The sequence below is a fragment of the Coffea arabica genome, chromosome 7e (assembly GCF_036785885.1).
Source record: "Coffea arabica cultivar ET-39 chromosome 7e, Coffea Arabica ET-39 HiFi, whole genome shotgun sequence".
Classification (NCBI taxonomy): Eukaryota; Viridiplantae; Streptophyta; class Magnoliopsida; order Gentianales; family Rubiaceae; genus Coffea; species Coffea arabica.
In genome coordinates, this window is record NC_092323.1 from 12000430 (window position 1) to 12016160 (window position 15731).

General features: G+C 34.8%; 2 protein-coding genes across 4 annotated transcripts; one reads left to right on the forward strand and one right to left on the reverse strand.

Annotated features, from left to right (window-relative positions):
- The first annotated feature begins 2368 nt into the window (after positions 1-2368).
- On the forward strand, positions 2369-6786 carry LOC113702195 (probable glycosyltransferase At5g03795). Of its 2 annotated transcripts, XM_027223260.2 has the most exons (6): positions 2372-2805; positions 2901-3215; positions 4152-4438; positions 4960-5192; positions 5971-6128; positions 6371-6786. In XM_027223260.2, the coding sequence occupies exons 1-6, from the start codon at positions 2626-2628 to the stop codon at positions 6470-6472; spliced, it is 1275 nt and encodes a 424-aa protein (XP_027079061.2). In that variant the 5' UTR covers positions 2372-2625; the 3' UTR covers positions 6473-6786. The 2 variants fall into 2 exon arrangements, with proteins under 2 accessions (XP_071915425.1, XP_027079061.2); XM_072059324.1 differs by lacking the exon at positions 6371-6786 and having other exon boundaries at positions 2369-2805; positions 5324-6050.
- Positions 6768-11150, reverse strand: LOC113702194 (metal transporter Nramp7.2). 2 transcript variants are annotated; one of them, XM_027223258.2, is made up of 12 exons: positions 11003-11150; positions 10856-10896; positions 10671-10749; positions 9001-9105; positions 8773-8882; positions 8479-8660; positions 8327-8396; positions 8020-8193; positions 7803-7907; positions 7593-7724; positions 7406-7501; positions 6768-7298 (listed from the first exon to the last, which is right to left on the reverse strand). In XM_027223258.2, the coding sequence occupies exons 1-12, from the start codon at positions 11109-11111 to the stop codon at positions 6972-6974; spliced, it is 1530 nt and encodes a 509-aa protein (XP_027079059.2). In that variant the 5' UTR covers positions 11112-11150; the 3' UTR covers positions 6768-6971. The 2 variants fall into 2 exon arrangements, with proteins under 2 accessions (XP_027079059.2, XP_027079060.2); XM_027223259.2 differs by lacking the exon at positions 10671-10749 and having other exon boundaries at positions 11003-11099.
- Between the last annotated feature and the right edge of the window lie 4581 nt (positions 11151-15731).

Consider the following 15731-nt stretch of genomic DNA (forward strand, 5'->3'; position numbering starts at 1 on the left):
GAACATCTATTCTCCTTTCAACTAACACATACACATACACACCCACATATGTGTGTGTGTGTGTGTTTTTGTTTATTTAAGAAAATAATTTTGTTATTTGAGGCTAGCTGGAAAAATGCAAGCTGTTTAAGTTATTGAAATTATGCTTTTATTACAAATTTTCAAGTCATATTTTCTGGAATACATGGGTGCAGTTTGATTTCAGAAGTTTCTTTTTTGTCTCTAGAATCAAGTGAAAGTTCCGAAGCAACTGATGAGACCACTCAAGATCCAGAAGAGGATTCAAATATGCCAGTGCCATTTGATCTCATCTTAATGGCATATCATGGAGTAAGCAGTTGCTTCTCGTTGATTCTTTCCCATTCTCTCACCAGTGCCATTTGATCATCTCATTTTTTGCTTCCTTACTCCCAGATTATATGCAATTATCTTAGTGCGGAAAAATTCACTTGCATTTCGCTTTGAAAACGATTAGATTGATGGACTGTTCAAAAGCTGTTATTTCTAGCTATCTTTCACAAACAACCATGCGAGAAATACTAAAGAAGAGTAAAACTTCATATTCTGGCAAAACCATCTAAGTTCTGAAAACGTTTTTGCTTTTCCATGCAGCTTCCATTTTAGGTAAATCAAAGCCAATAGTATCTCCTTCATCCTAAAAATTTCAAAACCATGGAAAAAAAAGAACTAAAGTAGGGACATTCCATCTACGTAATCGCTCCTTTGTTTCCTGATCACTAAAAATTATAAACAGGGTTAATGATACAATCAATAACTTGTTTTCTTTTTCTTTTGCAAAATCAAGAATGTACAGATTCTGTTTTTTTTCCCGTTCCAATTGCTTTGTTGCTTAATGCTAATTTCAATCTCGTTCTGTTTGAACTATAGTGCGCAGAAAAGCGTTCCTGGGACAATGATACAAGATCTGCCTGCCGCAAAAAGTACACTGAACTATTACAGTTCTTGACGCAGACTAATTACACAGCCACCAACAACAACTGATATGGTTGCAAATGAGCTTGGAATATTCAGTTCTGATCGATTTAATTGCCTCATTCTCCAGCTCCTGCCTTGTGATTAATTTTAGTTGCTTTCTGAATTGGATATATTGAACAACATGAATATGGAAACTTATTTCATAAGGTTTGAGGTTGCTTCCATTTTTTTTTAAATTTTAATGGCATGATATAAGTGTAGGGGATGGAATATACAATTTTCAGTCTATTCTTTTAGGGAGATGCATCTTGGAAGGCGTTTTAGTTATAAAATCAATCAGGCCAATGCCTGAAGGCCCTGAACCATCTGTGAAACGGTACTAATTCCGAAGGAGATCTCCTCGGTCAATATGGATAACGCCTTCTTGCTGATTCTCCCTCTCCTTTCCCCCTTCCTAATGAAGGCGTGGTCTTGACAGTCCCCTATACGTTTGATGCCAACGAGCAATTTCCAACAATCATCCATTATTATAATTGCTAAGGTTGTTATGCCTCTTGCTATCCATTATTCTGAAATTATTGTGCTTTTCAAAATAAACCACCGATTAAAGGCGTCAATAATTTTTATCACCAAAAAAAAGGAGTTAATAATAATTCTTTCAAATGTAATATACATTCAATAATTAGACCTCATGTTATTGGGCTGCAAATCAGCAATGCCGATATAATTGATAGGATTGCGACTCAATGGTGGTGTGTTGGTGCACCAAACAAAAATATCACATTGGTAGAAATTCTATTTTATCAAAATTGATCTGACATTTTTGTAATAAATATACAGACAATCTAATGAAATACCTTTTTTGTGGCTGGTTGGTTATTTAGAATTAATTTTTTGGCATTTAATGGACAAAGAAATTGTACAAGAATGGTAAAGGATGGTAGAGAAGTTTAGATTAAAATGAAAAAAAATTTAGAGAAGTTTGAGTGATAATTGAGCTCAATCAATTCAAACTTTATTTATACCCAATAAAGAAGTTTGGATAAATTTATGGCAGTGGGATTAGTGTATTCAAATATCAAATTAGCATGAGATTTTTTTTTCCAACAAATTGGAACCCCTTTACTTTTCCAATTACAGGTACAATTGAAAATTTAAAAAATGATTATTATGGTGCTTTTCCTTTATATGTATATTGTATGGATATATTTGGAGTCAAATTCGAGTTATTTGATGTAGATAATCAAATTCAAGCACGAGTAAGTTGTATGCATTTTAGTTTTGTACAAAGAAAAAAACCCTCTATCTATATTCAAGCCAAGGAAATTTAAAAAAAAAAAAAAAAAATCCTCAAAGTCCAGCATTTTGGGGTGTAAATTGAAATTGATGAAAGCTTTTAAAATAGTCATAAAAAGTAAAATACATTACTAGCTGTCTTTGGCCTTATTTATACGTCTGCCCAAATCCACCAGCCGCGGCAACCATCCCGCCACCACCTTTACCACCGCAAACACCAGCGCCACCGCCACCGCCACCGCCGTAAAAGCTCAAGGCTTCATAGAACATACACATTCACACACTTCACACGCATATACACATTCTTCCAATTTCCTGCGAAAGCAGTGCTTTAGTAATAAAATATCACCACCCCAGGGAAAAAACCACTGACAAACACCTCCAGCTCCGCCGATGTCGGCGGCAAAACCCACACAAACCCCGCCAACAGCTGCCATCTGCACTCTTCAGGGGTCCCTCCTAACTCTAGCCATTGTCACTCTTCTCTCATTCACTTGTCTCTCTATCAAATCCCTCAATTCCCCTTCTATCTCATCATCTACACCACCTTCCACCACTCTTTTCGCCCCTCAGGTACATATTTCTACTCACTCTTCCCATCCCGTTGATAAAAATCCTCTGAATCGAATACCCTTTTCACAAATTCTAATCTTTTGATGATTCCGCAGGTGCGTGTTGTAGATAAAGATGGAATCAATCAAGCAGAGAGGGTAGAGGGGGAAGATGAAGTGTCGTCCGATGTATTTCATTCGCCAGAGGTATTTCGGTTGAATTATGCGGAAATGGAAAGGAAGTTTAAGGTGTACATTTACCGGGATGGTGATCCCAAAACTTATTATCAGACGCCGAGGAAGCTGACCGGGAAGTATGCAAGTGAGGGCTACTTTTTTCAGAATATTAGGGAGAGTAGATTCATTACCGATGATCCGGATAAGGCTGACTTGTTTTTCATCCCAATCTCTTGTCATAAGATGAGAGGACTGGTATAGTGTGCTTAAGTTTGATTAGTTGAAGTGCATTGATATGGATGCTGATGTTTTTTGCTTTCTTGGTTCAGTTTTTTTTAACTTTTTCGGTGAATGAAGAGAAGATGATGTAGTTGAGTGATAATATCCAAGGACTGGTTTTGATTTGCAAGAGTGTGTTGCCATGTAAGGTTTTCTACTGACAGGGGGCACTTGGCAGGAAAATGGCCCTGGAAAGAATGAAATATAAATGACTTATTTGATAGTATTATTTTGGGTACATTTACTTGATTTCTTAAGGCGAAAGGGTCTTTGCATACACAGACACCCTGAGTTGGAATTGAAAAAGTCTTGTTGATATAGACTATTTAGCAGTTGGATTTAGTAGTAGCATTTGTTTGTACCTGAACTAGTCTTCAAGTTCATGATCTTACATGATACTCTATCTTGCCCCGTAGTGCGTAACGTATTGGGGACATTTAAGCTTGCATAATCTGAATCTTAAAAGGTTTACCCGTTTACAATACAAAGCAATTACTTTGACATTCAGCTATCTGTCTGGTCCTTCTGTATATCTTAAACCTAAAGTAAGGAGATTAAAAGTTGGATTGCATAAGCAAGTCCATGTAGCTTGTGGCTTCCTTTGCCTACTGGTTCATATTAAACTCAACCGGAAGTTTCTTTTTTGTTTTTTATTGGACAGTATTGTATTAATGCTGCAATTTTGTTGCCAGCCACTTCTAAGGTGATTAGAATTATCATGTAAGCCTTGATATATGAGATGCTTGTACATAATATATCTACTTTCTGCAAATGCTGTTATGCTTTCCAACTCCTTCCAGTATGATAGGGTAGATGTCTAAATGATTGTTCCAGTAAATCAAATCAATATTCTTTCCCAAGATGTCCTTGGATTTTGTGACATAGCTTGATGATTTCATGATGACATTTCAGGCTACATCATATGAAAACATGACCGTGATTGTGAAGGAGTATGTTGAGAGTTTAATAGCCAAGTACCCTTATTGGAATAGGACCCTGGGTGCAGATCACTTCTTTGTAGTTTGTCAAGATGTTGGAGTCAGGGCAACAGAAGGACTTCCTTTTCTTGTGAAGAACTCAATACGGGTTGCATGCTCCCCAAGCTATGATGTTGGGTTTATTCCACACAAAGATGTTGCTCTTCCCCAAGTGCTGCAGCCTTTTGCCCTTCCACGGGGAGGAAATGATGTTGAAAACAGGTAGCAGTGTCTTGGTTTCAACTTGGTTGTGTAATTTATGTATTGATTTTATGCTTCCTGGTTAGATGAGATTTATTGTTTGAAAGTATACTGGGTTTTTCGTATACCTCACATATTATTATTATTTCGGGAAAAAGCTTCTGCTTTCGTCTCAGAAGTGCAAATTTTAGTGGTCAGGCATATTTTCTTGTTTGTCATTTACCTGGACTTGACTGGGTTGCTTGCTTATTTATTTTTTTGGGTTATACTCACACTGCGATCCCACAGTAAGTACATTAACTCAGAATGCAACTTGAAAAGTACCTTGGGCTAGTTTTAATCTAATACAGGAAAGCTACCCTTATTCTGCTATTAGATTTTATGTATGCTTACTTGGTTTATCACATCATTGTCTGATCAAGTTCAACAACAGTACAGCTTCTGTATGGTTCAGGGAACTATATGAAGTAGACACCTTTTAAAGGTATTACCTTATAATTAAATGATTAATTATGCGTAGCTAACAATATAGGTGTTTGCAGGACCATACTTGGTTACTGGGCTGGTAGTAGGAACTCTAAAATCAGGGTTATTTTGGCACGTGAATGGATGAATGACACAGAACTTTATGTCAAAGACAGCAGAATAAGCAGGGCTACTGGAGAACTGGTGTATCAAAAGAAATTTTACAGGTCTAAATTCTGCATCTGCCCTGGTGGCTCCCAGGTCAATAGTGCTCGCATAGCAGATTCCATACATTATGGGTGTATTCCTGGTAACAACATAATTCTTTAATATGTAGTATCCTTTAACAACTTTCTCTAATTGCTTGTGATGCATGATAAATTTGGAAATACGTTATGGAATAATATGCATGGCTAGCTTTGACTTCAGAGCTAAAAGCAGGCAGCAACCTGGCATTTCAGTATTCTTGTGACAGTAGAGTAACACTTTTTGAAAGCAATGGGGGTTGCACCTTGTCTTTTACCTACTCCTAGTAGGAGAATTGGTGGGTTCTTAACTTTATCTACTTTAGCAATTAAGCAATCAGAAAAATTGCACGGGTCTCTTGTTTCTTTGATACAGAATCTTTCCTAATCCAATTCCATGCTAGATTGAAGAACAGAGAGAACAACCTTAGCACAAGATGGGTTCCAGAGTTACTGAGTAATCAAGTGAAAATACAGTCTGCAGTTTTATTCTGTTGGCTGGTCACCTGATTTGGGGAGTCAAGGGTTAAATTTGTCTTCAGTTGGAGTCTGTGTTACTGACTGGTGCTCCACCTTGAACATGATACCCCAGATGGAGCTTCGTAGTTATGGCGACATGTGGCCTGTGTTCTTACACGTTACCCAGCTACGGGAGAAGTGATATCCGAAAATTGATTATTTTCCTGTTTACTATCATATTGTGGGACATTAGGACTTTGTTTACTATTGTATGTCCTATTTGTGAATTATGTGCCTTTTTTGTATGACTTGGCTCATTTGTTTCTGGATTCTTTGTTGAAGTATCTGATTATTTCTCTAATTGGATGGGCGTATTTTGTGCAGTGATACTTTCTGACTATTATGACTTGCCATTCAATGACATCCTTGACTGGAAGAAATTTTCAGTCATTCTCAAGCAGAAAGATGTTTATCAGCTGAAGCAAATCCTCAAAAGCATAACTCAAACAGAATTTGTTTCTTTGCACAATAATCTAGTCAAGGTAAGGCTGGCCACTCTCTGCTGGAATGGGATTTCTTTGGGGTGGAAAGGGGGAGGGGAATTTTCAGGTGTTTCTGTTCTACTGAAGTCTTTTTGGCTACAGCAACTTCCTTTATAGATATTCTAAACTAAGGGGTTAGATGCATTGTACATACAAAGAGGCTGGTTTATACATATTAAACAAAAGAATGTTTTCTTGGTTAATTGCATGGTGGCACTGATGATCGCTTTGTTTTCATGCAGATTCAGAAGCATTTTCAGTGGAATACACCTCCTGTCAAATACGATGCTTTTCATATGGTCATGTATGAACTCTGGTTGCGCCACTATTTGATCAAGTACTAAATTTACAAGTTCGTCGCCATATGTTGCCTCTGAACCTGTTTGGAGATGGCTACGGAGCAACTCTTGTATTTTAAATTGCTTGTCAACAGTTTGTTGTGTTGTATCCTAGTTATCAACAAAAACATTAACAAAGAAGAGGAAAGGAAGTTGTATTCTAGTTTTTAACTCGTAGACGGTACAGATTATGGAGGCATGACTGGGCGTTTATTACTGTTTTTTGCTTCTTTTATTCAGTTAAGGATCTTAATCTGTTCTTTTTTGTATATATCAATGAACTCTGATAACCTCATTGAAATAGGACAAAGTTTACAACTTTCGATTGCTTTATTTAGATATTTCATTTGTAGGGTCAATCCCAAAGAAATGCAGTTTGATGATGTTTCTTTACGTGAATCAAAGAGTAATGTATTCTGATGCCGACACATTTCAACACTGAAGGACCGAACAGTGATTCTTCAATATTCTCCACCACACAATCGAGCTAAAGATGCAACTGCTTCTAACTGCAAGTAATGCTATCGATTTCAATCTCGCCAGTTCTCTGGGTATGGTTGAATTCTGCTCTTGGCTCGACTTCTGCTTCATCGTGGTGGTTTGAATCTGTATCAAAATCCGTGGAACCTTGGGAAGCGGTTTCTGGCTTCAATATCAAGTATGCCAACAGTGCAATGTATAGTGTAATTAGCGGAAAGATTAGAAGTCCTGAAAGAATGCTTGCAGCCTTGGGCATCTTCTTGTTTGTAATCCATCCCAGCAGACTTGTACTCAAGAAATATATGTTGATCGCAATTGAGCAAAGTCCCAAGAGCCAAGTGCACAGAGATACCTGTAGAAATTAACTAGCTGCTTGATTTGCAGGAGAGTGACCAAAGTATCCTCCCCACCACCCATAATTCAGCCTTGCAGGTATGGAACACAAGGTTACAACTTTACCACAATAGAATTCTTATGGAGCCCCATTTTTGCCGCACTGCCTGTGAACTTGAGCAGGGGAATTAGTGCAAATGGGAGCTCAAAGGACAAGATCATCTGTGCTCCTCCCAAGCATAGATCCTTTGTTAGACATTGTTTCGCTCACATGGTTAATTACCAATATTAAGTTAAAAAGTTTTGACGTTACAGAAGCAATGATGATTAGCCTGCCAGCTCCTGCAGATCCGCCTACACTGCAGACCACCAAGCTTGGAGCTATGGCAATGCATCTTGTTAGCAAATTTCGCAGCCACAGCTTCATTCTCAAATCTAAAAAACCCTGCAAAATAACGTTTCACTAGTTTTATGGTTAGTGTTGTTCTGCGCCCTGATATATGTTTCTTTCTGCAAATTTTACCTGCATAATATACTGGCCTGCATAGGTTCCTGTAACAGTTGAACTCTGACCCGAAGCAAGCAAAGAGATAGCATAGAGCTTTGAGCTCCACTTGCCTAAAGCGTCCTGTTTCGACATCATAGGTTAAGAATGAACAAACATTCTTCGATGATTCCATTGATCAATACTGTTGTCAAGAATGAATTCAATGTAGGATTAGTCTAGCTAGCAGGTAGACCTTAAGCAGAAAAGCAGCGGAGTCAAGAGTGATATTTTTGCATTGTTTCTTGCTCTCTGAGGAGATGTTTGGATACGAGCAAACGCTACCACTAACAGCTATAACTGCAACGTTTATCAGGAATGCAAATAAGAGAGCTAAACTGCTTTCGAGCAAGAAGCATCTGCTTGCGCTCTGTCAAAGACTCACAATAGAGGAAATGCAAGTCAGAAATAGCCTTAAAATCTGTTTATGATAGATATAGGCAGCATTGAAATATTCCTTTAAAGAATTGAGTAATTGATGGATGGCTGGTAACTTCACTCACCCTGATACCATCTGGGGAACGGGTTATCTTTCTGGAGATGACTAAAGCCGAATGAAGAAAAAGATTGTGCCTGCATCAGAAGTGGTGATTCACGAATAAGTCTAAATCAACAATTCAACTTAAATCAAGGCTGGAGAATCTTGCGAAATTACGGCATGATCAAGGCTCCTAAAAGAGCAACGGCATCTCTTGTGGCACTTCCACCGCTCAATCTGGGAATAACCAACCCCATAGCAATCTCCTTAACACTAGGCCTAGCATGCACCATCATAGAGAAGAAGCAACCACCCAAGACCAACAATAGTATGCCGATTACGCCTTCAAGCAACCTTATCTGCAAGAGCAATGGAAAATTATTGGAAAAGAAGCCTAAACGTTATCTCTAAAATGGACCTAGTGCATAAATGAAAGTTCAAAAACTGATTTCTTGCTCTATAATTACTCACGCCATAGCGCTGCAAACCAAGCAAAACAAGAGTGTTTAGACCTGCTAGCAACACCCCTGACCATATTGGTATCCGGAAGAGAATGTTGAGTGCAAAAGCTGTGCCAATTACTGCATGAAAGACCATAAAAATTTATGATGCAAATTTTCTCAATCTATACAAGCCCTGAGAATATCTGTTCTGATAATTTTCCACGTTCTTACTGAGTAGAGAATATAGTATCCGAACCTTCTGGGATATCAGCAGCTATCACAGCAATCTCAGCAAGCATCCAGAGACAAATGTTCACTGATTTTGGATATTCTTTCTTGCAGTGTTCAGATAAATGTTTTCCTGTTTATTATTCCATATTATGAGTACCGGTAATTCAATAAAACGCTTCCACCAGCTAGTCCAACTTGAACAAATCATATTTTGCAGGTTTTCTTATCGTGCTTTATGGCCAAAAAAAAAAAAAATCCACAAGAAAAAAAATTTCAAAAAAAAAAAAATTTTAACTTTAACTTCAACATTAAATTCCGGATTGAAACTGGGCCTAGCTCTTAAAAGAACACGTCCATCCGATTTCCAATCAAAACTGGGCCCGGCTGTTGAGAGAAGACATCTGATTGACATTTAGTTGCTAGGTCCATACCTCACTAAATGAAACTAGCCCGACAGTCCGGCGCTTAAATAAAACGACCCAGATGGCCTTTATTTCAGCAGGACCCAGATGAGCTGGCTAACGGTGTCGGTTGATTAGTAACAAAGCAATTTAACTAGTTAGGACAATAGTGTATTAAACTTCTAAGGAAATCTGTTTGGTTAATGGGTGGATATTAGATTCCCCTCATCAAAGTCATAGTTGCTTAATCCTAAATTAAATATATAGACATGGCAAAACTTCCACTGATTCAATATGTTTCAGTCAGTCATGGCAAAATTTCACCTAAGCTCTTGGAAACTAAAGTGTACCATAGACATGAAGATTTCATCTTGAATTCTTCTTGAAGTCTAAGACATCCATTTGATACCTATTGGTCATGCAAGTCTGAGCAAATGCAGCTTTGGACTGTGGAATACATACATATATATATATATGACTGAGTGTGTAGAGGGTGGAGATTATGCCACAGCCCTACCTTTTGAATTCAATAGTGAGATTAGTTCTACTGAGAATTTAAAAAAAAAAAAAAAAAAACTCTAATGAGTATCGTTAATATACTTAAATTATATCTAACTGATTATGTGAATAAACACATTCACAATTTATTATACCTCTGTTTTTGGGCACTTTCCTAAATAAGTTCGCTTTTCGAAGAAATTAACACCTAAAACCTCCTCTCTTAATGGGTGCCCCTTGGAAACAAAACAATTATATAATCACTAAAAGGAATTTTTTTAAAGGGTATCCATTAGGACTTGAGTTATAGCTTATTTATCATGTGAGTACACACAAATTATATTTATGATCTTCCTTAAGTTTAGACGCAATTTCAAATTAAGTTTGCTTTTATGAAAAATTAACTTTATATTAATGAGTGCCCACTAACTAAGATAACTATAAATTTTTTTAAAAAAATTTCTTTTAGGCAAAAAAAAAAAAAAAAAAGGTTTAAGGAACGGAGAGAAAGAATGGGATCGAAACTTAGAACTGTATTAAGTCTCAACTTTAATCACTAAACTAAGGCCATCGGTGTTACTAGATCAAGAACAGTTGCGTTGAATCCTTGAGGCCCCTCTTTCCTTCATATTGGACGTGGGGAGGTGTAGCTCCTTTCATAATGCGCTTAGCATGCATGTTATGCACATAAATAAAAGTAGCACAAACATTACTACATGTATTACTATTTGTGACCAATATGCCTCATGCATTATTGAGAGAAATTCATGGCCAAATAGATTGTAGAAAAATTGACCTGTGGCCACCCCTAGATTTGCTGATCGAGATTGAATCAAAAGCGCGAATAAAAGCCCAGCAAAGACAATCCATAGCAACTGTACAGATTTTCAAATTAAGTATGCTCGAGATCTTGAAGGCATGGAGACACTAGTGAAGGGGGGGAAAAAGTTAGATATGAGCTAGAAAGCAGCATAGAATTACCTCGTATTTGTGGTCAGCACCAGCTTGCAAATCTGTCTCCACTGCATATACATGCAACTCATCATTTAGCCAAGTTTTTTTTATTAAAAAAAAAAAAAGACTAGAAAAAGAGTGTCACACAATAAGATTAGTTAGCGGGTTACTCACAATTCCCAGGATCAAGATATGCCACAGAAACTAAAATCCCAGGACCTATATAGCCTAGGAGCTTCTTCCATGGAGATGATGTCTCCTTGATTTGAACTAATGCTGCCATTTTGGTCTATGGCTGAATGTAAAGCACAGTGGTAGAGCTCTTGAGTGTGTCTGCCTACTATCAATTTATAGACCCGAACAAGGTACAAGTTCTAAGAAATTTAGGCCACTTGACCAATCAGAAGCTCAACCATTGGGGCCAGAGTGTTGTTGCATCAAAATCATGGGATAATTTCAGAAATCTCAGAAACCTTCCCCAAGGTTTCTGATAATTTTACCTAGCTCCCTTTAATTTCGAAAATTAGGTATACACCCCTCATTTTCATGTACTTGGAACCCAATGTGCTTATGTTAGCAAAAGATATCAAGTGGATATATCCCAGTATACCCTTATGAAGCATTTCGTTAACAAGGGAAAAAAAAAAAAGAAAATTGGGGATTAACAGCAGGTAAATTTTTCACTTACTTTACAATTAAAGCGTCCAAAATAAAAGATTTGAATGCAAATTGGGGATTAACAGCAAGCTTAAAAAATGCGAAGTGAAATTTGTCCAAAGTGAGAACTTTCCCTCCAAGTTTAAGCTAGTTCATTTTCTTATTTCGTATAGCATCAAAATAGTCAATTTTTATTTGTTTTTTAAGGTATTGTATGTAATTGATATCACATGTTTTACTTGCATAGTTGAATTGGCTAGTTTATATTCATAACCATAAAAAGTACCTAACTTATCTTTTCAATATGTTAATTGAATGGATTCAATTTGAAGAAGTTTCAAAGGAATGTCCTTCGATACCCAACATAACAAAAGAGACTGAAGGATTCTCCCATGCCCAAATTTCTACTCAATCCTGCAATTTCTATTTTGGACTAGAGAACCATCTTCATATTCTTTGTTACGTCTTCGACACTACATTCTTTCGCCGCCCTTCCCTCTAGCTAAAATCCTTCCATTATTTCTGGCAGATGATTAAAAGTTAATCTTGAACGGACAAGGGACAGGAACGGTTGCAGGTGACGATTTTGTACATTTTGTACACCGCGTGACTTTGTTTGCACATTTTGTGAATTCCACACATGTTGTGAAAATCGATATACAAAAAGTGATTTGGACCGCATATTTTTTTTGGCCAAAATCTGACCGTGAACAGCTCAGGAACGGTCCTTCTGACGACCCTTCCTGCCCCTCATCTATCTTGAACTATACAAGAAAATGGTACAAGAAAATCTTAATAATTTTGTACATCATAATACAGTAGAGTTTTCATCATAATACAGTAGTGTTCAACCACCGTATTCACTTTGACGTCGATGTTGAGAAGACATAACATGACTTTTGCACATGGATCAATGCTAACTTGACAAGTATACAGGACCACAGCCGCCATGACTATATGAAGTATCAAGTATCAGAAACAGTAAAACAAAGAGAAATAATTTTTCCAACGAATTGGTCACCACTGAAATTTATTTTCTCTGGTCCTCCCCCAGCAAAATGATAACAACAACAACAGTAACAATAACAATAATGATGACAGTAATGATAATAGAAAAAAAAATTTGCTTGGTTCTTTAGGTTTAGAAGGAAATCCATCTATGTTTGAATAGCAAATTTTTTAAAAAAAAAAAATTTCATTTGCATCATAAATATATTTTTTAATTCATTTTTTTATATTTTCAATCATATTTTTATCTCACATATATCACATAACAAAAAATGTTACAATAATTATTCTAAATAATTATATGGAATAATACTCTATTCAAACAAATTTATGTATCTTTCTTTTTTTGAGAGAACAGGAATCTGTCTTTCTCAAGAAAGCTCATTTATGTCCGTTTCCATCGATTTCAATCCAAATCTATTACAGCTTCTCATAGGTCTTAGCTAATGCCATTACTCTCCAAAATTTGATAGTTCGCGTTTATGAATTTATTTGTCTGGCTTACAACTACTATACCTTTTGGAAAAGTTCGAAGAAACTAGATCTTGTACAATTTGGTGATTGACATTAATATGTTTTTTCAATAGGAAAAATCATTTAAAACGTCTTTCATATTTCATCAAATGAATTTTCTGATTCTGTACTTTTAAAATAGTAATTTTACATTCCTTACAAAATCAAGTTAATAAAATTTAGTCCATCCTAGGTTTTCGATAATTTTTACCCTAAATCCATCACGTAACTCAGACATGATCAATTTTTTATAGACAAAATAGTTAGATCCTATTTATAATTAAACAAATGACTCGATCTATAGTCATTTTTTACACTAAAAGTAAGATTTGACCTAAACTATATTCATCTTTTTCGCTAAAAAATTGAGATCTAACCTTATTTATATTCATTTTTGCCACTAAAAAAGTGGAACCTGACCTTTTTGTATATATAAAAACAATGATTTCATGTAAGTCACATAGTAATTCAGGCTAAAAGTAATCGAAATCTTAGGTTGGGACCAAATTTTACTAACTTGAATTTGTAAGGGACGTAAAATTAATACTTTAAAAATGAATGACAAAAAATTCATTAATTAAAATGTAAGTAACATTTTTTGTCACATTTTAAAAATGTGACAAAAAATGTAAGTCACATAGTATAAAATGTTACTTACATTTTAATTAATGAATTTTCCTTCTCAATATTTAAGGAACATGCTACTTGTTACTGTGTATATAGCCTTGCTTGTCTTTCTTATGTTTATCTCCTTTTGCATTGCCTAGAATTCCTCATTCAAATTTTGCACATGCGAAGAAAATGTTACTGAATTGCTTGCAGTATTTTATTTATTTAATATCTGAATCTAAGGTGCACTGCAAAGGCAACAATACTTATCATATAAACATTAAAAATGATAAATAATTATTAAGAAAAAAATAGGGAACAACTACTACGAGGATCATATCAAAAAGCAATAGGGAAATGCCGACATTTTTTAAAAATCAGCTTGTTGTTTCTTTTAATTCATTTAAACCCGAAAAAAAAATCTAAGTTCGATTATATTTTTCCGGGTATCCAAGTACCCAAGTTCAAGAGCAGTCAATATCAAACCTTGCTTGTCCTATAATTCATTAAACCCCCCACCCACCCCGCAACACCCCACACAAAAAATACAAAACCCACAAAACCAACAACAACAAAAAATCTAAATGAATCTATAACATTCAAAAACCACATTAAAGTAGGGGTGAGCAAACGGTACAAATTCGGTAATTCGGTTATTTGACTTATAGAAATTTAAACCGCTTTCAATTTCGAATTGACTATAATCGAATTCAATTCATAACCGATTTCAAATTTGGAAATGGTAATGAATTCAGGTTAACCGAATTCATTTATAAAAAAAAAAAAAAAAATTGGGGCTCCTAAATGATAAGTGATAACCTCGTAACCCGAATTTTCCCAAATTCACCTCAACTGAAGGAAATTGTGTAATTTTTAATTTACAAATTAGGGCTCCTAAATTATAATACATTCATTATGCTCCTTAATGATTTAAAAATTATTACTGATTTGATCCCCAAATTTATTTATAATTTAACACATTACTTATGTTGTAATCATTTTGTGATTTAATTGGCATTTATTTGATCACTTATACCTAGAATCCTTAGTCTATGATTTAAGGAACACATAAAAAGTGATTAATTTAAACTAGAATAAACCTTAGACTGTACATGATTAGTGATAATTTATGAATTTATAATTTACAATAATTAATAATAAGTAATACTAGTTACAAACTTACAAATTACAATGATTAGTGATAAGTTATATTAGTTATAAACTTATAATTTATTTCAAATCAAAATAAAACTTATTTACTTACATATGTTATTGTGAAAGTCAATACACTAATACATTGATTTGCAATTCATATGCATTCACTTACATTGCTTAGTTGTTTTATCTATACTTAAAACCTTAAGATTAGTGAATAGAGAATATGAATTTTTATGTTAAATATGTAATGTAAATTTAGAGCACACTAATACTTGTAAGTTACAGGTTACGCATTCAAATATTCAATAATTCAAATATGAATGATGTATCAAATTACCAATATCTAAATTCTAATTACTAATTATGTTTATTATTTAATATTTAGTATTAGACACATATGTATTAATTATTATCTAATTCTAGTCATGCTACTCATGTATAAAATAATAAGTATTATACTTATGTCATATTGTTATGTATTACTATATATTTGTATTATTATAGTCATATAACAATTAACAAATATTAAAATAATATATTGTACATTATTATTATATTATTATTATTATAAGTACATGATAATACCATATACTAACTATTATTAATAGCATTTATCTATCTAATATAATAATATATTAGTAGTATATACTAATACTAAATAGCATTTATCTATATATTATATAATTTTATAAATTATTTTGGTATTCAAATGTGGTAATATGGTACCCTAATTCATTTTACCGAATTTGAATGCGAAATCGGTTATTACCAAATTCATAATCTCATTACCTATTTCATACCATATTAGAATTCGGTGAATACGATACGTACTGAATTTGTACCAAATTACCAAATACCCGATTTCAAATTACTAAATTGAATTTGAATTCGGTTATGAATTCGGTACGTACCAAATTTGCTCACCCCTACATTAAAGTCCTCTTGCAAACTGGAAACA